The sequence below is a fragment of the Thunnus thynnus genome, chromosome 13 (genome assembly GCF_963924715.1).
Source record: "Thunnus thynnus chromosome 13, fThuThy2.1, whole genome shotgun sequence".
Taxonomy (NCBI): domain Eukaryota; kingdom Metazoa; phylum Chordata; class Actinopteri; order Scombriformes; family Scombridae; genus Thunnus; species Thunnus thynnus.
The window spans coordinates 14,355,686-14,374,277 of NC_089529.1; the positions used below are offsets into that span (position 1 = coordinate 14,355,686).

The 18,592-nt window shown below is 39.0% G+C and overlaps 3 protein-coding genes across 6 annotated transcripts; 1 reads left to right on the forward strand and 2 right to left on the reverse strand.

Moving 5' to 3' along the window:
- Positions 1-7: 7 nt before the first annotated feature.
- On the reverse strand, positions 8-2,609 carry fgl1b (fibrinogen like 1B). Its single transcript, XM_067608166.1, has 9 exons — positions 2,531-2,609; positions 2,337-2,435; positions 1,851-2,097; positions 1,467-1,626; positions 1,218-1,315; positions 987-1,075; positions 763-888; positions 598-662; positions 8-251 (listed from the first exon to the last, which is right to left on the reverse strand). Exons 1-9 carry the CDS (start codon positions 2,534-2,536, stop codon positions 71-73), a joined length of 1,071 nt encoding a protein of 356 aa, XP_067464267.1. The 5' UTR covers positions 2,537-2,609; the 3' UTR covers positions 8-70.
- Positions 2,610-3,793: 1,184 nt separating this feature from the next.
- On the forward strand, positions 3,794-11,497 carry tpte (transmembrane phosphatase with tensin homology). 4 transcript variants are annotated; one of them, XM_067608162.1, is made up of 19 exons: positions 3,794-4,252; positions 4,602-4,629; positions 4,873-4,953; positions 5,039-5,086; positions 5,171-5,332; positions 5,926-6,045; positions 6,733-6,832; positions 6,925-6,988; positions 7,114-7,178; positions 7,270-7,330; positions 7,428-7,509; positions 7,766-7,854; positions 8,033-8,094; positions 8,680-8,760; positions 9,533-9,638; positions 9,744-9,841; positions 9,942-10,037; positions 10,151-10,221; positions 10,354-11,497. In XM_067608162.1, the coding sequence occupies exons 3-19, from the start codon at positions 4,886-4,888 to the stop codon at positions 10,454-10,456; spliced, it is 1,476 nt and encodes a 491-aa protein (XP_067464263.1). In that variant the 5' UTR covers positions 3,794-4,252; positions 4,602-4,629; positions 4,873-4,885; the 3' UTR covers positions 10,457-11,497. The 4 variants fall into 4 exon arrangements, with proteins under 4 accessions (XP_067464263.1, XP_067464261.1, XP_067464262.1 ...); XM_067608160.1 differs by having other exon boundaries at positions 3,795-4,252; positions 4,602-4,694; XM_067608161.1 differs by having other exon boundaries at positions 3,795-4,114; positions 4,602-4,694.
- Positions 11,498-11,819: 322 nt separating this feature from the next.
- On the reverse strand, positions 11,820-18,027 carry smpd1 (sphingomyelin phosphodiesterase 1). Its single transcript, XM_067608157.1, has 9 exons — positions 17,865-18,027; positions 17,371-17,640; positions 16,137-16,457; positions 15,505-15,785; positions 14,982-15,155; positions 14,457-14,628; positions 14,060-14,136; positions 13,313-13,458; positions 11,820-13,206 (listed from the first exon to the last, which is right to left on the reverse strand). Exons 2-9 carry the CDS (start codon positions 17,587-17,589, stop codon positions 12,788-12,790), a joined length of 1,809 nt encoding a protein of 602 aa, XP_067464258.1. The 5' UTR covers positions 17,590-17,640; positions 17,865-18,027; the 3' UTR covers positions 11,820-12,787.
- Positions 18,028-18,592: the final 565 nt, after the last annotated feature.

Here is an 18,592-nt window from a genome sequence, read left to right on the forward strand (position 1 = left end):
CATTAAAATATAAAGAATATAAACATGCCATCAGTCTTTGCAATTATTCTTTACATTCAATGTGGTGTTTTTAAATTTCCCCTGCACCACTGCCCGCGGTATCCAAGAAAACCAGAGGTCGCACCTTCATGGTGGTGTGTCGAAGGGAATACCAAAGACCCTTCCAGGTCCCCCACACCACACCATTGTCAAGTCGGCCCTCGTACTTCCCTCTACGGTAGAACTTTCCATTTAGGTTGGCTGCATGACACCTGTAGATAGAAAATTTACAGTTCACAATGTGAAATGTGTAACATTTTCCAAAATATAAATATTTGTTTTACCAACTGAAGTAACCCGAATCTAGCTTTTACATTTTCTCTGGTGCACAGGAAGTAATTTTTATGTAATAAATTGGAAAAACTGGGTTGTTAGCTTGACCAGTATTCTGATTTTTTCCATGGTTCAACAGGCAAAAAAAAACCAACCCAGAACACAAACTCAGACTTTATTAAGAAAAGACAGTCAAGTGGAAATGTTTGCGGAGTAATCAAACAAAAGGAAGATCACAGATAGAGCAATGGTAATATACATTTGGCTTGATTTGAAAGATCTCACCTGTTGAACCACCAACCTGCCTCATTCTCCTCGGCACAGTTGCCCTGAAGGTAGCGGTCATTGTCCTGTCAGTGATCATCAACATCATCAGTATAATAACATCAGTAATATCATAAAAGCACCATCTTAGAATGGTAAAAAAAAAAAAAAGGACAGATGACTAACCTGATCCTTGGTGCTAAACTGCATGCCGCTGAGGCAGGCAGACCACTGCTCCACCATCCCTCCACCACCTGTCAGAGCATCTCCAGCTTTCCCACTGTACAGCTCATATTGGAGACGGTACTTATCCTGTAGTGGGCATTGGAGAAAGTTATTGTTTGTTTTGAGAGGATTACAGTTATTTCATAGACCAAGACAGTCCTGTAAAATTGCTGAATGAATCATACGGCTTCATCGGTGATCCTGAAGTTTTCATAAAATGCATAACTTCTCTGTCCATCCCAGTCCATTAGGTCTATTTTCACCAGGTTCTGACCTTTAGGACAAAGACATACAGACAATAAGAAATTAAACCAGGCAGAACATTTAGATAAAACAAGACTGTTCCAAAACACATAGTATGTAAAAATACTATAATTTCTGGTTTTATGTATTTGGGGATTCTGTTAATTGCTGACCTTCTGAGAGTAGAGAATACATATTCTCATTTCCCAGCCAAAACTCATCATTCCACAGTTTGAAGTCACCAAAGCCGTCTCTGTAGTCCACCCAGTCTCTAAAAAGAGAATTGGGCAGACCTTTTACCTCACATGAAACAGCTGTGTAACAGGTGTGTATCAACATCTACATTGTAATCTGATGCTGGACTTTGCAAGGACTTATATTTTCCCCAAGTAGTGTACTGTACACGGGCTACTTTCTCAAACCTGTTGAAGTCAACTTTTCCATGCCGACGTCTCTGAAATACTGTCCATCCTCCTCCATCCCCCATGTCACAATATGCCAAAAATGGCTCCTGGTGTGATTTGGGTCTGATACGGTAGAAACCGCTGGGTGGCCTCAGTCTGTCAAACAGCTCAGAACAGTCTAGGAAGACAACATTGAAGCTTTAAAGATTGCTAATTGTCATCTTTACTGTTATACAGCGTATTTCACATTGCATATTAAAGACCTATAAACTCACTGAATCTGAAGATTAAATAATTTTCTGAATTCTTTCATGTACTGTAGGCTCTTTAGATTGAACATCCCAAACTTAAATTTTACACCCCGACACTGAGAGAGTGAGAGAAAATGAGAGCTTTTCTTACCTTTGTCATATACAATTAAATTGCCTGCTGGTGGGAGTGGGGTAATCAGTGTCCCACTGCTGTTGTTTTTTACATCAGCATCTGTGTCTGGAGCAAGATCCGTATTAGACCAGGTAGATTGTAGTGGACGGAAGTATTTGTGCGTCCGCAAGTGCTCAACTTGCCAAGCCCCGATCAAGAGTTTGTTTTCCAGTTTCCTTATGCTGCGCTTGAGAGCTGTAACCTCTGGCCCACATGAGTCCGTCGCCTTAAATGAGGAAAATAAAATTAATATTATACCAGCATCCAGCGAGCAAGGGTTGTCTCTGCAGGCATCTATGAAACAAATTTTTATTTATGATGACTTATTAGCCTTTCTAGGAATAACAGTTCTAAAACAGCACCACCTGTAATTTATGGCTTTTGCACAGGTATGTGCCTCTTTTCAATGTGAATATACAAAGAGAGAAACATATCCTCAAGTTCTTAGAGAGTAGGATTACCTACTGAGAACTGTGTAGACGAATCCATGGTTGGGAACACCAGAGTCAATAACATGAATGCTAGCATGCCTTTCAGGAAGAAGTCCCTTGTTGCAACATCCGTCTGAAATGATAAAACACACAAAATATGTATTTAGAAGAATATACAGGCAGTTGGACAAGAGAATGTACAATTCTTCATAGTTTAAAAACCTCTACCTTCATTTCACGATGCCTCCCCTTGTTTTCTCCAGGTTCAGTGTTCTGTTCCTCTAAAAATTTGTCAGCATTATTTATAGGTGGGGCCGGTTCTGCATGGTCCACATTAGAGGATCCAGAGTCGACCACCCTTGCCAAACGCTGAACACCAGCCAGTTTGTCATTTTTTTCCTTTATCAAGAATTCTATCATTGTGAAATAGTAGCTGATCCCAGAGCTGCCAATTTCTTCATGGACAGAAAGTATGACGAGGACTCCATTGCTTACATACCAGAGGTGCTGTTGATAGGATTTTCTTTTTTTTTGTACATCATAATGTTTGGGTAAATAATCTTAGGTTCATTTTTCATTTCAAGTATTGATTTGTGTTACATTATAATTTGTTAGTAATGCCTTCATTAAAATTAGATAATTTTGATCCTTAAGGGGACAGCATTAAGTTAGACTACACTGAACACTATACAAAACTATATCAGTATTTTGCCTTTGAGTATTTAAAATAACAGCAAACTCAAGAAACATGAAACAAGAGATATCAACACCAAGAAGCAGCAGATTCATTTTAACAGATGCTTCTTTTAGAAGTCAATATGCAGTGTAGAAGGGCTCCCACCAGTGTTGGCTGTTGGTTATTGCACTGTTACTCATTCAAAAAGTGCACTAAAACAGTTGATATTATTTATTGGTGTACTATTTTTTATTGTGCTATATTTTCCATATTTAAATTTTATATCAATTTTACATTGATGTATTTTAAAATTTCTACCCAACATATGACTGTTTTTAGCCACTTTGAAAACCTGTTTATTAGAAGAGCTACAAATAATAAACTTTACTTGTGAACATGTACCTACATATAGGTGTACAATAATATATAGTAGAAGTAACAACATGTACTAACAGGTTGGATTTATGCAAATAAACAAACTGTAAGAAGTTTATAATGTTATATAGGTTATAGTCACAGGTTGTTTGCAGTGTTTTGCCCTCCTGAGCTCAACTCTTTCAACTTTAATTCATCCTTTCCTTATAGGAAAAAGTCCAATGTTGGCAAAACCTGAAAAATACAATTTCTAAATGTACCAAATTGAGAAATAAAAATCAAACCTCCAACACACTGTGTTTGTCGCCCTCTTTGCAGAATAGATTTTATAAACCATATAGGAACATTTGGTGTTTGAGAATGTGCATTCAATTAAAACCAGATGTTTCAAAGAGGAGGGAGATGTGAGAGAGCAGCAGCAGCAGCAGCAGCAGCCTGTTGGCCTACTTTTTACCAACGAATACTGCGGTTTGAACGTCTCTGCACAGGAGGGTCAGACACAGTTATAGTGAGAAAGAGAGAGAGAGACAGAGAGGGGGCTGAAGAGGAAAGATGGGTGAAGACTGACGACGAAAAACTAGAGCGTGTTTTTTTTTTTTTTATCTCAAGTCCAGGAAGTCCGAAACCGCTACGTTTGCAGAAACGATGTGTGGATGGATAGAAAAAAAATCACCCGGTTAACCTTTGAACCGCCTTCCTTTGTCTTCATAATAAGTCACAAGACAAACTGTCGTATAATTTCACGAATGACAGTCCTAACGGTGAGCTGGCGGCGCGGGTTAAACTAGTTTTTTTGGGGGGGATAATCTGGTTTCAACGAGTAAACAAATACCACAAGCAGAGGAGAAGACTGCGGTTGGACTGTATAGTTTTGGCCCAGAGGAGCTGAAGATCGGATGGTTTGTGATATTAAATCTTGCTGGTCGTTTTTCGTTTTTCCTAGAGTTGATAATGAATCCTGGATACTTCACTTTATCGAACAGTTTGCTCATTTCTTGCTTGTCGGTTTACTGCTGACCAAGAGCACTGATTGCTGCGCTGTGTTAATTAGCGCTGTTGATTAGAAGTGTGTGTGTGTGTTTCTTTTAAAGAGCGAGAGGGTGTGTGTGTGAGACTGATCCACTATTTCAGGACAAGACACAAAGTTCTTGTCCTCTTGCCTCTGTTTTTTTTTAACATTGTAACCATGGAGCAGCATGCTGAACAGGAGTTTAAACATTTTTTACACTCTGTTGCTTTCAAATCTAGAGACTTCACGTTCTGAACAAAGCAAGAGGTGCGAAACACACACATCATGTCCTCTGTCTATTTCAGTCCAGGATCGGATTCAGGTGTAAATGGGTGAGGAAATGTATTTTCTGTGTGTGTGTGTGTGTGAATTTTTTATGTGAATGTTTACTGCAGCATTTAATGATTTACCTGTAATTGCTTTATATGTGCATTTGGTGTTGTTTTGCAGTCTGTTTTTGTCGGAGATGTTGATGTGTTTATATCTTCATGTTATCTATCTATCTGTTAGAAACATTGCAAAGATGGAGGATGCCAAAGTGGAGATTGATGATGGAAAGGAAGAGAGTGTGGAACCAGACACAATGTACCAGTAAGTTCACACAGCTTGAACTGCAGAGGTCAGATTTGCTTACAACACTTCATTCAGAAGCATAACTTTCTTTCCTCATTTGCAGCAATATCCGGAAGAAGATAACACCTTATGTTATGTCCTTTGCATTTCGGTGAGTGGAGCAATTGATGAATGATGGTTCTGCCCTTGCCTGGTAGTAGTGTTTGATGATGCTGATCTGTCTTTTTTTCTCCAGTATATTTGGAGTGATACTGATCCTCGTGGACTTCATACTGGTGATTGTGGACATTGCCCTGCCAGCCAAGAACAGGGATGTTGGAGATGTGTTAGAGGCCCTGTCCCTCACCATCTCCTTCTTCTTTCTCACTGATGTTCTCCTGCGGGTCTATGTTGAAGGGTGAGTGCCTTTACGATACACAGGCAACACCCTGTCATAATTAAAAAGTCATGCGCTTAAACAGTCTTTTATACACTTTTTGTGCTTGTTGTTTTATACATTGGGGGGGGGGTGGGGGGGGGGGTGCACTAGTATCAACACAATCTAAAGAGCTTCTTGGTTAACACTGTGTTGACACTATTTGTATGTGGTTTACTTATGTCTCCAGTTATCATTGTGCTTCTTTGTTAAAGTGAGAAGGAGAAAAGTTTAAAAGAGTGATGCAAACATTCCCAGTATCTTGTGTCAGCAGAAAAAGTGTGAAATTCAGATTAGCTGTTAAACAGGAAGTTATGAAGAGGAAGCTGGACAGGAAATGTATGGCATGTATCAGGCTAGTCCATAGGAAATGTAATGACTCAGAGTACTAGTGAATGGTCACTAAATAAACGCCAACCAGTTGATACTGTCATTTATGTTTCACTCTCTGCTGCAGAAATGTTTTCCATAGTCAGTAAGTTTCAGGCTGACTACTATTAGTTGCATAATCTGGCCAGTTTTCTCAGCAGCATGTTGCTCATTTCATGCTATGATTAACTTCTTTTCTTCTTTAGGTTCAAAGTGTACTTCAGATCCAAGCTGAACATCGTAGATGCCTGTGTTGTGGTAATCACACTGGTGATCAACATGATCTACGCCTTCACTGACCTGTCAGGAGCCAGCCTCATCCCCAGGTACCTGCTTTCCTCTGCAATCCCTGCTAAAGGTCACCTAATGTTAGTCTAGAGATGGATTTGAATTTAGGAATAAACATTCTTTTCTTTGGGAGCTTTGTTTACCATAAATTAATCAAACCTAAATCAAACTTTATTTGTATAGCACCTTTCATACAGGTTAGTGCAATTCAAAGTGCTTCGCAGATGAATGACAAGCCAGTAAGGAGACAGAACAAATGTAGACAGTAAAACAATTTGAGACTACTGCACATGAGAAATACAAATCATGAAAATGTATTAAAATAAAATAGATTTAAAAGCTATAATATACATGGGCAAAATAATAATGTTAATAATAGTAAATGTGTTGCAACAGTCTAGAAAATAATAATGCTACAGCTGCCGTGGATTTCTTCATCTAGTAAAGATGCAGAACCTCAGACTGAACAATCAGTGCACTGAACATCCAAAACATTACATATCATTTTGTGTTCTTAAGACATATTAAGAATTAAGTGATATTTAAAATACTATTCAGTGGTGTGATATTGCTTTCAGCCATATTGCCTAAAACTCTAGCGTCATCCTGCAGCACATAGACTGCCATTGACCATATAATATGATAATGATATTTAGTACATTATTCTCAAAAACATTAATTTCTATTTGTTTATTGATTCATGTGTATATATTTTTTTTCACCAGGGTGGTGACATTCCTGCGTTTCTTGAGAATAATAATCCTGGTGAGAGTTTTCAGACTTGCGGCTCAGAAGAAGGAGCTGGAGAAGGTCACCAGGAGGATGGTAGGGTCATTGTCATGAAGGCATAGAAAAGTGTGAATACCTAATGTAGTTGTCTACTAATGTGTACTACTTCCTGATGTTATTTTTCACAGGTTTCTGAGAACAAGCGGCGATATCAGAAGGATGGATTTGACCTTGACCTTACCTATGTCACAGGTAGCTGTAACATACTGTACAATGCAAAAAAACACTACATGCATGCTAGAAAGTAGATTGAGTGGAGTGCTAAACCCTTAAAGTGGAACACTACAGTATGATTTAATCTTTACCTGCTTCTCTAGACCGTGTCATCGCCATGTCTTTCCCCTCCTCTGGGAAGCAGTCCTTCTACAGGAATCCAATCAAGGTAAGTCTTGACAGGAATTGGGCTTACACGCATTAAAATCCATCTCAGTATGCATGAGTCTTCCAACATAACACATTCTCTCTCTGTGCAGGAGGTTGCAAGGTTCCTAGACACTAAACATGAAGGCCACTATAAAGTTTACAACCTGTGCAGTAAGTTGGCACCTCATATCATCACGTACTTCATGTACTTTGTTTCCTTTCTGTAGGAATATCACAAACTATGTCAATATCCTCTTTCGGTTTCCAGGTGAGAAAGGCTACGATCCCCAGTTCTTCCACTACAAGGTTGAACGGGTGTTCATCGATGACCACAATGTTCCTTCCTTGGAGTGAGTAACATTTCCTGTTGCTATATTATACTGAAGTATAGTTATGATAATGATGCATTAGTTTGGCATTATTGACCTGTTAACAGTATCCTTAAAAGTTGTTACCACAGCATGTGACCGCAGAGATTTCTCTAAGGTATTATACAGAATCAGGATAAAGTAATAAGTCATCACTAACTCACAATCACTGGTTGTACAGCATTTTGTCAGCTCATCTCGACGTCTTTATGATTGTGTGTTTAACTGTCTGTCTCAGGGACATGCTGAAATACACAGCAAATGTGAGGGAGTGGATGTCTGCTGATCCCAAAAACATCATTGCTATTCACTGTAAAGGAGGGAAAGGTGATGCCAAACATCTCTACATGATTCATTATCATTTTGTGAATTATTTGAGTTGAACAAAGACACTATTTTTTTGTGTACAGTTGTTGAGAATGTGTAACTTTCACTCTTAGTTTACCCTCCACTGTTGAAACAAAAGTCATATGTAGTTTGATAATGCTGCTGCTCTGTCTCACAGGACGCACAGGTACTATGGTGTGCACCTGGCTTATTGACAGTGACCAGTTTGAGAGTGCGCAGGTAAGGCGCTTTAACCCTTAAAGGTGCAGTATATAGAATTTAGTCGCGTCTAGTGGAACGGACTGTAAAGGGTGTTCATTTTGTTGCAATCCTCAACCTCAATGCTAGATGCCACTAAATCCTACACACTGGTCCTTTAAATACTGTTCTTATTCACAGTATCCCCTCATAAATTTGTGAACCATAAATCTATTTTTATTCTTAAATATCTTATTGGTCATTAATAAATTCGTGATGAATCCTTAATGAAACTTTCAGAGAGCAAAGAGTGTATTCTTTGGGTTTTATATTTGTTTGTTCAGAAAAAAAACATTCATAATCACACTAATACGGTCCTATGTTACTTAAAACGGGGGGAAAAAAAGTTGAAATATTTCAATTTTTGTATATTCCAGGTCACTTTCGAAAAAATCATTCAATTTCCGACTAGAGGAATGGTGTTTAGGGTGTTTTTACTGCTCTCAAATGTAAAAAAGGGTCTAATTTGACTTGAACAGTATGTAAGGGTTAAGTCCTAATTTTCAAGCATTAGTAAAACATTTTTTAAACAAGACTTCCTTACATTAATTTCTTTTTCTACACCAGGACAGTCTGGAGTATTTTGGTGAGAGGAGAACAGACAAGAGTCGGAGCTCCAAATTTCAGGGAGTGGAGACTCCCTCTCAGGTAAGAACAAGCCACTTGAGCCACACTTAGAAAGACCATATTTTAACAGAAGTATTTATTTAGAAATGTTGCCATTTTAGGACTATATTTGAAACCACTTTCTGTAGAATTTGAAATTTTCTTTCCGGTGCCTCCCTGTGGTACAGTAGTATTAAAAAAAAAAGACACTGAAAATAAAAGGGGTGAAAGCAACACATACTGTAGTGTAGACAAGAACAGTTTCCACCAGAATGGCTTCCCTTTTTCCTCTAAAGAAAAACTAATTTGAAAAATGCTGAAATCACATAGATTATACATATGGTGGCTTTAACATACGAACGACACAAGTTGGACTGTTTAATAAGTTACAGTTATTGTGTGTCAATATCTTTATATCTCTGTGTATCCTTCTCTTTAAGAATAAGAACATTATTTCAAGTCAATAGTTACAATTACTATATTTTTTTATCACCCAGCAGTATCATAATATACTATATAAACTTTATATAGTATTTATTTGTGTATACTTTATGTATAGTTAGATTATAGAGGGTTTTTTTGCCCTGCATCCTTTGCTATGAACTCTTAATAATATTCAAAGTCAGCTTTATTGTCATGTGTATTAAAAATACACTGAAATACTTAAGCTTTGGCTATAGTATTTCACTGTCTGTTATCTTGACAGTTTCAGATTTAAATAAATTGTCAGTGGAGAAAAATGAATGAGATTTCTTCATAAAACTTGAAATAATGAGTGAGGATGTCTAAGCTCTGTTGTCTGTGTGAACTATAGAGCAGGTACGTGGGCTACTATGAGGTCATGAAGACTAAATTCAACAGACAGCTTCCTCCACCTCAAAGCCTCAGAATCAAGAGCATCCGCATTCACTCTATAGCAGGTAAAACTCAGCAAAACAATACATAAATTCATCCTCTACATATAAATTTGTGCGCATGGTAATGTTTGCTTGTTTTTTTGTTGTTTTTTTTTTGCTCTCATCCAGGTGTGGGTAAAGGTGACGGCAGCGATCTCAAGGTGAAGATAATTGTGAGGAAAGAACTGGTGTTTCAATGTGTGTGCGCCAAACAGGAGAACTGCACAGTAAGTCTCACAAGTCACACACACTCAGCACATATACTCATCAAGTCACACTGATTCATTTGTTGATTAACACATTTCTGGTGGGATTTTTTTTTTTTAGGTATTTCCTGATGTAGGCAGTAATGCAGCAGTCATCAGCCTTCAGAATGGGCCTGTGGTTGATGGGGATGTGAAGGTCATGTTTGAATCAAGTGCTGTGAGTTTTTTTAACACTTTTAAACTACATGTGTGAGGAAAACTTGTGTTTAACCTGATTGCAGCTCTCCTGTGATTCAATTTATCCTTTTTGTTTTTACACATCCCCCTTAGGGTCTTCCAAAAGGATATGAAGATGTTCCGTTCTACTTCTGGTTCAATACCTCCTTCATATCCGATAACAAGTATGTTTCTGTTGCTCTGATGCAATTATTTCCGTAACTCTTTTCAACTCAAAATTGTTCATATTCTGCTTTTCAATTAGTGCTAATGATGAACTTATTGGTGTCTCTGCATTCCTACCAAACTCTCCACAGACTGTTTCTACCCAGAGAGGAGCTGGACAACCCACACAAACCCAAGACCTGGGACCTGTACAAGGAGGACTTTGGTGTCTCTATGTTCTTCTCAGAACCTTAATAAAAGCCCTTCAGAAGGATGAGGAGGACGTTCTTCTTATCAAATAAAAAATGTGACATTAAGTGAATGATGGATTGTGGGCAGATATTGGTAGATTGAACACTAACTCAAGAAAAGAATGGAAGCACAATGTTAAAATTTCTAATAGAGGCATTAATTTACTTTTGTTCAAATGTTATGGTCTTGGGTGCAGGGGGGACCACCACTGAGTCAAATCATGCAGACTGCAGTGCTGCTCTGTTGAGTTGTGGCAAAAAAGTCTTTTCCTCTTTTTGTATATTGTAGTAACAATGCCAGTAATGACTTTAAAAGTTCCCATTGAGCCAGCTCAGGCATAACAAAGTTTTGGTCAGGACAGATATGGTTTACTTTGACCATGGATGATCAAGGTTTTGTATTTTTAAAGAACTAGAACTTTTGTTTATAAAAATGTAAAAAGGGATTTTTTTTTTATCAGCACTTAATAACAGTGTAGATTTAGCTTTTCATATGTGAACAAATCCCAAATCAACCAAGAAGAAAAGTAGACAGGCATTAATCCTCTTTGGATAACGTGAATAGTCTAATTAAAAAAAAAAGATTGCTTTGTAAACCTTGTTTACAAAGAACAACATAACTTGAGTTGATAAAGAGGATACATTGTGTTAAAAGTCACTTTCATAACAAGTAATCTCTTCCAATGAATCAGTTGAGTCCTTTTGGTGTCCTAAAATAAAATGAAAAAAACCTGAAAAACAAATGCACCTGATGAAATCATTACACAGGAAGGTTGGGCTGACACTAATGACACAACTCCATATTTGAAGTGTTTTAACTTTTCCTCACTGCTATTGTGAAGTCATCCCCTCTGAAGTACTCAAGTCAATTTGAAACTCTTAATGTACCATGTCTAACTACTGTGATGTCTGTATTGCATGTGTCATTAGTGAATGGAACAAAAATGAGGCAATGGTGAGGCAAAAGGTAGAAACCACAGTTTAACAGAACACAGGATGCCATGTGAGAAAGAAACTATTTGCTCAGTGCTCATGTGAGTACAAATTCAACTCCAGCTTGAGTTTTAGAGGTACCATGCATCAGTTGTAACCATTTTTGTAAGTTCTTTGAGAAAGGGGTCACTTTGACATTGACACTAAAAGGGATCATTGGTCATCTGTTAATGTGAATTTTGATATTTACCAGAGAAACCTCTGCAGAGACTAGACCATGGATAAACCATATGAAAAGCAGTTAAAAGTACACATCACTTTTACTTTTGTTTTGAGAAATGTCACCAATATGTTGCCACAAAATAAATTACTTTTTAAAAATTTGTATGAAATATTTTTCCCGCACAGTGAACACAAAAACAAGGACATAAGTATCAGATTTCATCTTTTATTCACAATTCATACAATCTCTTCAAATTATTGCTTATTTTACAAGCTGCATTACTTGTCACGCTCTTTGAACAACACAAATAACATAGACCAAGATCTGAAAACCTTTCCATGCTTGTCACACTTCGGGTCTATGAAGACTGTTCTCGATTCAACCTACAAGTGAACTACCCAACAAAGAATTAAAGTGCAGACGGAAGTAAACCTCAAAGGGAAATGCTGTTCTTTTAGGTTTGAAAGACTGAGGCAGCTCCGCATTAAAATTAGATACTTGACAAACTGACCTAACTGACCATAACTGTGCTATTTAAAATTGTCTTGCATGCTGCATAACAACTCAGCTAAGCTCAAACCTGAGAAATGATAGCTGAGATCCATTACTCCAGAATCAAAGCCTTTGACCTTTGATGAAAACTGGGATTTAATGGAGGTCCATTCTCTGTAGTAGCACAGCATGTAGCCAGCTTTTATAATTGCAGAATTGTGTAAGGATAGAGAGGTTTACAATTTTACATTTTTTCCCCAATACAAGGCACACAGTACAGTAGAACTGCCTGCAGACTGCACTATCTGCTGCCCAGATTACTGACTTTGAACAAACTATCAAATATCCCTGCCATTATTTGCATTTCAAGTAAACAGAACACATTTCAGAAACATTTCTAGCAGTTGGCATTGCAAAACAGCAGTTAACAAACCCAAGGCTGTTGCCAAATACAATCAGTCAATACAAGGCATATCTGAGAATTATTTAAACTCTGTCAGATGTATGAAATTCACATAAACTGTCATGGTAATTGCTGTCAAATTACTTTACTTTGTAATCAAACAAATACAACAATCCTACATGACTAACTAGCAACAAGAAACAAAAAAGAACTCTTAGGCTCAATTTCATTTGGTCATACTGCTTTCCCAACCCAACCAACCATTCAGTCCAGACTTCCTCAACTCAACAAAGGGTTGTTCTAGCAGCCCGGGCCAAGTTTCCCCCAAAACCATTGAGGAGGTCACACTGCTCTAGCTCATCATATCGCCCACTTCGCAGAAAGCAGAGCACTGTGGTTTTGCAGGTCTCCTTGCAGGGCTCTGAGACATGTCCTTTATGTCTGAAGTACCAGAACTTCTGGAAGAGCCGGTCGTCGCTGATAAAGGTCCGCATCAGCCCGTCCCAGTCAGAAGGGAATAGACTGGAAAGACCATAAGCTTCAGTGGCACGGTACAGCAATGTCCATTTGGGGTTCGGGTCAGGGTTACCTGGCCTTCCTGTACTGTGGTTTACCTCTGTGAGGTTGAGGATGTAGGTTTCATGTTCAAGCACCAGCCGAGAGCTGCCTTTGTAATTCCCATCAACATAGTAGACACGGTAACCTGGAAAAAGGATAGATGTTATAGTTTTTTAAATTTTCACTTCCAGGCAATACTGTCCTTCTCCCTTAGGATCAGGACTGATGGCCAAGGTAGCTCCTGTCCTCACCTGGGTTGAGATTAACAAAGGTGGTGACACTGGGAGCGATGAATGCTACTCCCAATGGGCGGGTCATGGTTGCCTCATCATAGAACATTTGGAACTCATCCAGATGTGTATGGCCAAAAAACTGCCCTGTAATTGTACTTTCATATCTGAAAAAAAAAAAAATAAAAATAAAAACAAATAAATGTAAAACAAGAAAGAAAGAACAACTTGTCTCGTCTCATCTCTCTTCTAATTGGTAGGTTGCAAAAAAAAAAAAAAAACAACAAAAAAAACACCTTGCATATTCATTAAGTAAAGCAGATGCACAAAAGCAAACAGGAGACATCCGATCCAGCCATAAAGGGGAAGTGAAACAAGTGTTGCTGCCAATAAGACAACCAAAGGTCATCTGCAGATATCAGCAGTACCTGACTACTGGTAATCTGGACTGATACCAATTACCAGCATTTAACTTAAAGTAGATGGCAGCTACAATAGATATGTGACATTTATACAACTACAATAGATATGTAAAATTTATACATTTACTGTGGGAAAATGCATGTTCCACATTACCTCCAATGGTCTGCAATTACCACAAACATTCACACTGCATACAATAACCACACTATAACCACAGCAGAGTTTAGAGAACTTCATGTCCTTCCAAAAAAAGTGACACCAAATGATGAAGTGCTACTGCAATTGTCTTCACTTCACTGTAACAGCTGCTGACTTTCTAAATCTTAACATAAATCATCAGTGTACCTGTTGACAATGTGATAGTAGTTCCAGCTCCAGCTGTCAAGACATAGGCCGGGTGGAATGTGACCAATAATATGTACCTAAAAGAGGAAATAACACCACGTAGAGGAAGACTATTACATGAATAGACAATTTTTTTTTTTTTTTAAATCAGCAATCTCATACTCAGTACCAGTGACTAAAAGGAGGTCAAATAAGATTAAGTCATTATCCACCTGTAGCATGAAGCACATGACTGAGGTAGGACAACATGAACCTTACCCTCATAAAAACCACACTGAGCGTGAATCAACTTTTCAATTTAAGAAACCAAACTGCCGTCTCTTTTCAATTACTGATGTTGAACCCTCTCACATGCTGCTCTGTTCATGTCATCTTTTGTCTGTGCTGCTGTGCTCACCTTCTCTCCCTTGTCCTCACTGGCCTGGAGAATATGGACTAGCCACTGTAGCTGGTTAGCAGGATCAGTAGAGTTCACCATCAGCCAGAAGTTTTCTCGAGCACAAAAGTTCATGTTGAGTGAGACAACCCTCAGACCAGGCTGAATCTCCACTGTGTAAAATCCTCCATATCTGAAATTACACACAGAGACACAGTAAAAGTACTTAATAATTGGAAAGGAAATTTCCTGATAACCGACTCAGAATCAGCTCCAAGGGGGCCCCCCACCAAAATTCCAAACTCTCCATCCAGGGAACAATAATCCGTTTACAAACAGTAGAATGTGAACTACAATGAAAGTGAAACTGCATGAACTAGCGTCAGAGATACAGTTCCTACTCTCATGACATTCACTTTTGTGTAGGAACAGCAAACATGTCTATCTGTAATGGCTCTTGACCAAAATAGGTCAACATGCAATACAATAAAATACATTTTACAATTTAGATTAAAGATATAATACAAAAAGGTAAATTTGATCAACCTCAGAGTCTTCAAAGCCTGCTCTGGCAACCATGGTGCCCACTCCTCTGCCATGCTGTCATAGAGCCAGGCGGAGGATCTGTTTCCATGAATAAAAGGCGGTGGGAAGCTGTTCACTGGCGTACTCTCATGGTTCCCTACAGCAGGGTAAACTGTCACATTAGGTCCCAGGTGTCTAGACAGAAGATCAGAAGAGAGAAAAAAAAAGAGTCAACAGCCATTTGAAACGATTCCAAGTTACACATGACAAACATCTGACTGAGTTCAAAGGCCTTTAGAGCAACTGCATTATCTTGAAATTCCAACACCAGCACTAAAACATTGAAAATATTAGCTGCAGGTTCCAGGTCTGACATTTCAATGCTATCTTTCAGTTGTTTTATTAAAAACTGTCAATGTGGTAAAGGTGATACTGGTAAAGTTATCTGCAGTAATAGCTAGAAAACACACCCAATGTGTTATGAGTAAAATTATGTTTATCTAATGCTATAAAACTTAAAGTGAATTCTAAAAAGGAGGATTACTTGTGGATGAGCCTGGAGATGACTGTAAGCTCAGACAGCTGTTGTTTCCTGGTCTGTGACCAAACATTGTGCGCTGGTATGTCTCCGGTCCAGTAGACCCAATCCCAGGGTCCGGCTTTGGCAACATTTTCCAGGAGGTTCTCCACCGTCCGTAACGGCAGGTCACACTTACTGTAGGTTCCCCAATACCCAGCCTCCCTCCGCCGCCAGCTGGGAGAGCCAGAGTCTTTACGGCAACACAGAGGGTCTTTACAGTCTGCTGAGCTGCCAGTTTCATACTCCTGTCAGTGGGGAGAGTAATATTTAATGGTTGGCTGACCTAAATGACCTGATCATTTTCTGGGTAGTCATTTCCCAATTTCCTAGGAAATTTGCAACATTTCTTCAAAAGGAAAAATGAGTCATTTCAAGCTTTTTCAGGAGATATGAATTCACTTAAATGTTTACAGTCCACTTCCTATTTCTGAAAACTTTTCTGAAACTCTGAGGTCCTATAAAAAAAAAAAAATCTAGCATGGTATCCCATCCATAAAAAGAGGGATAGTATCAAACTGTGTACGAGCACCAGCTACGGAGTGGTTATTTCACTAAAACATTTCTTTAGATAATTTCCCCAAATGACACACACTCACCTTGTCCCAGTGGATATCAGTTAGAAATAGGACCCTGCTCTGTGGAGAACCAGGTTTGGGAGGAGAGGGTGGTGTAACAGGGGGCTTAGGAACTTTAGGCAAGGTGATGTTCCACGATGCGTAGATATCAAATTTGCCACAAGAAGGGCCCACCAGTATGGCACATGCTTCAGTAGGCCACAGCAAAGACTGCTGCAGGGCCCGGATGAAGTCATCCCTGAACAACTCTGTGATTTCACGACACACCTGCTCATCAGCCAGATGGAGACGGATGCATGCTTCGCCTACTGCTCGTGCCACTCGCTCTTCATTTGCGTCACTCTAGAGGAGAAGTGACAAAAAGGCAGAACATGATCAGAGAGGAGGTTTGAAAGTTACACTTCAGTGACTGATGTCAAAACCTCTAACTTCCTGAGATGCAGTCAAGCTGAAATTGGTCTGAATCATTTGAAAATTCCAATTTACCAGACCACATTATGAAACTTGGCATTATACACAAGTCACACTTGAAATGGGTGCAGCCTGTAAGTGTCATACTTGCACTATGAATTTAAACAATAAAAATGAATGAGGCATGTTTTTTAAGGCCACATCTTTAACTATCGGGCAACAGGAGCACTTGAGGTCAACAAAGAAACCATATGATGTGTTTATAGCTGATTTGGCACAAAAACATGCCTTACACATGGCGTGACACAAGGAGATATAAAAAGACATTTTCAAGTGGCAGAACAAGAACTAGGCATTAGTGTGCAGAATCACATCTCAATATAATATAATATAATACAATCCAACAGCACCAAAAATACAGCCTCCAGAGTGACCGTAAAGTTGAATCAACAACTCTCTGAAGAGCTGCAACAACAGTTGAACAATATATCCTTTCATGAATGCAGAATTTATTGCAGGGCTGTTGTATTAACTAGCATTCATTTCAACTAGGTGTATGTAATAAACCAGCAAATGAGTCTAGAACAAAGTATACGGTCAGAATGATTTTGGTGACGGTAAGTGTAGTGGTTACTGGGCTTTTAGTTTGCTCACTTCTGATATTTTTGTTCTGCTTGTGAACAGTTAGAGTTCCCACTTCTTGGTTAGTCAAACTACTATTTCGATGCTGTATGTTATTTACTTTCTCTATAATTACATGAGATTCAAGGTAATATACAATCTAGATATGTAGATAATGTACATTTAGGTAATTCTCTTAAGAGAGACATTTAAAAACAATTACCAAAAGGGCGATATCAAGGATGGTGAAGACGGTTTTGCACAGGGGGCAGGTGACATTTTTCCAGTTAAATCCGGTCCTTGTGCGGCTAATTTCCTCCAGGAACACCAGCTTGGGTTTCCCTGAGGTCTGTGCTGGATGACAGGACCCAAACAGGGGCAACAATAACAGCAGAGCACAGGCTGTCAGCCCGAAAGAGGGCAGCAGCGCGGGGAGCCTCATTGCTCTGACAGCTGGTGACCTCCGAGAGCTGTTTGTCTGCAGCCTCTGCGTCTGCGAACATGCACAAAACCAGAAAAACGAGGTGCGTAAAGGAAGGAAGAAAGGTTAGACTCGGCGGTTAACATAACACTTGAGAATACATGACTCATTCACACATGCAGACACAAAACGTACATGCGAAAGTCTGCTAACAAACTAGCTAGCTCGCCACTCTTTTGCAACCTTACCACCACCCAAAAAAAAAGTGCCGAGAGGAAGTCAAGTCGTCTTCTTACCAGGTGAGGACAGGCAGCTCAGCAAGAGGCTCAAAGTCCCGGTTCCACTTTCAGACAGCGTAACGAAACAAGCTGGCACAGGCACTTCTACTGGTGTGCCCGTCAGTCAGCTGAGCTCTGCTTGTTATGATGGGAGTCTCGCTGCTCCTACTTGTGAAAGGCACAGAAAGTCAGCTGACTTATCACGTGCCCGCCCCCCTCCCCCCCAGTAGTAGAGCTTGTGCCTGATTGATCACTTATTGAATGCACGTTTAAACTTATTAACCTCATTTTGACCTGTATATGTGTATTTAAAAAAATCTTTTCTGTATTTCTTTTTTCAATCCGTACTTTCAGTGGGAACTGCCCCCCAGAAAGTCTATAACTAGTCCAAAAACAATTTATCAAGCCATAAATTCAATTCCCAGCACAACCCCAAGTTGCCCCTCATATATAAGATAACCCATAGAGTGTCTTATATTTATTCATGTATTTATAAGTTTAAAAAATTCAATCAAATAAGTAATTTGCCGTAATACAGAGCTGAGTCTTACCCAACATCAAAATATGAATTAATCCTAATAGAAACCTGCAACATCATTTGTGAAATGAACTTGAAGGTTCATTATTGATTGTGAAAACAGTATGACAAAAAAAAAAAAAAAAAAAAAACAACCCAAATCTTAGCACAAAGTGCACTTACCGGAGAATTTCCAGTGCTTTCAGCCCCACCTTGTGGCCTTTATCAG

Bases quoted from the DNA above. Each gene is read 5' to 3' on its own strand.
- fgl1b (XM_067608166.1), bottom strand. The intron at 2,098-2,336 runs GTAGGTAATCCT...TCCTCATTTAAG, and splicing joins ATTCGTCTACACAGTTCTCA to GCGACGGACTCATGTGGGCC. The intron at 1,627-1,850 runs GTAAGAAAAGCT...TTGTCTTCCTAG, and splicing joins TTTAATTGTATATGACAAAG to ACTGTTCTGAGCTGTTTGAC.
- smpd1 (XM_067608157.1), bottom strand. From the start codon at position 17,589: ATGAGGCTCCCCGCGCTGCTGCCCTCTTTCGGGCTGACAGCCTGTGCT. The intron at 14,629-14,981 runs GTTGATCAAATT...GTGTAATTTCAG, and splicing joins CAGGCTTTGAAGACTCTGAG to ATATGGAGGATTTTACACAG. The intron at 13,207-13,312 runs GTGAGGACAGGA...TCCTTTTTCCAG, and splicing joins CTTTGTTAATCTCAACCCAG to GTTACCGTGTCTACTATGTT.
- tpte (XM_067608158.1), top strand. From the start codon at position 4,550: ATGCTGAACAGGAGTTTAAACATTTTTTACACTCTGTTGCTTTCAAAT. The intron at 7,510-7,765 runs GTGAGTAACATT...TGTCTGTCTCAG, and splicing joins CACAATGTTCCTTCCTTGGA to GGACATGCTGAAATACACAG. The intron at 8,095-8,679 runs GTAAGGCGCTTT...TTTCTACACCAG, and splicing joins ACCAGTTTGAGAGTGCGCAG to GACAGTCTGGAGTATTTTGG.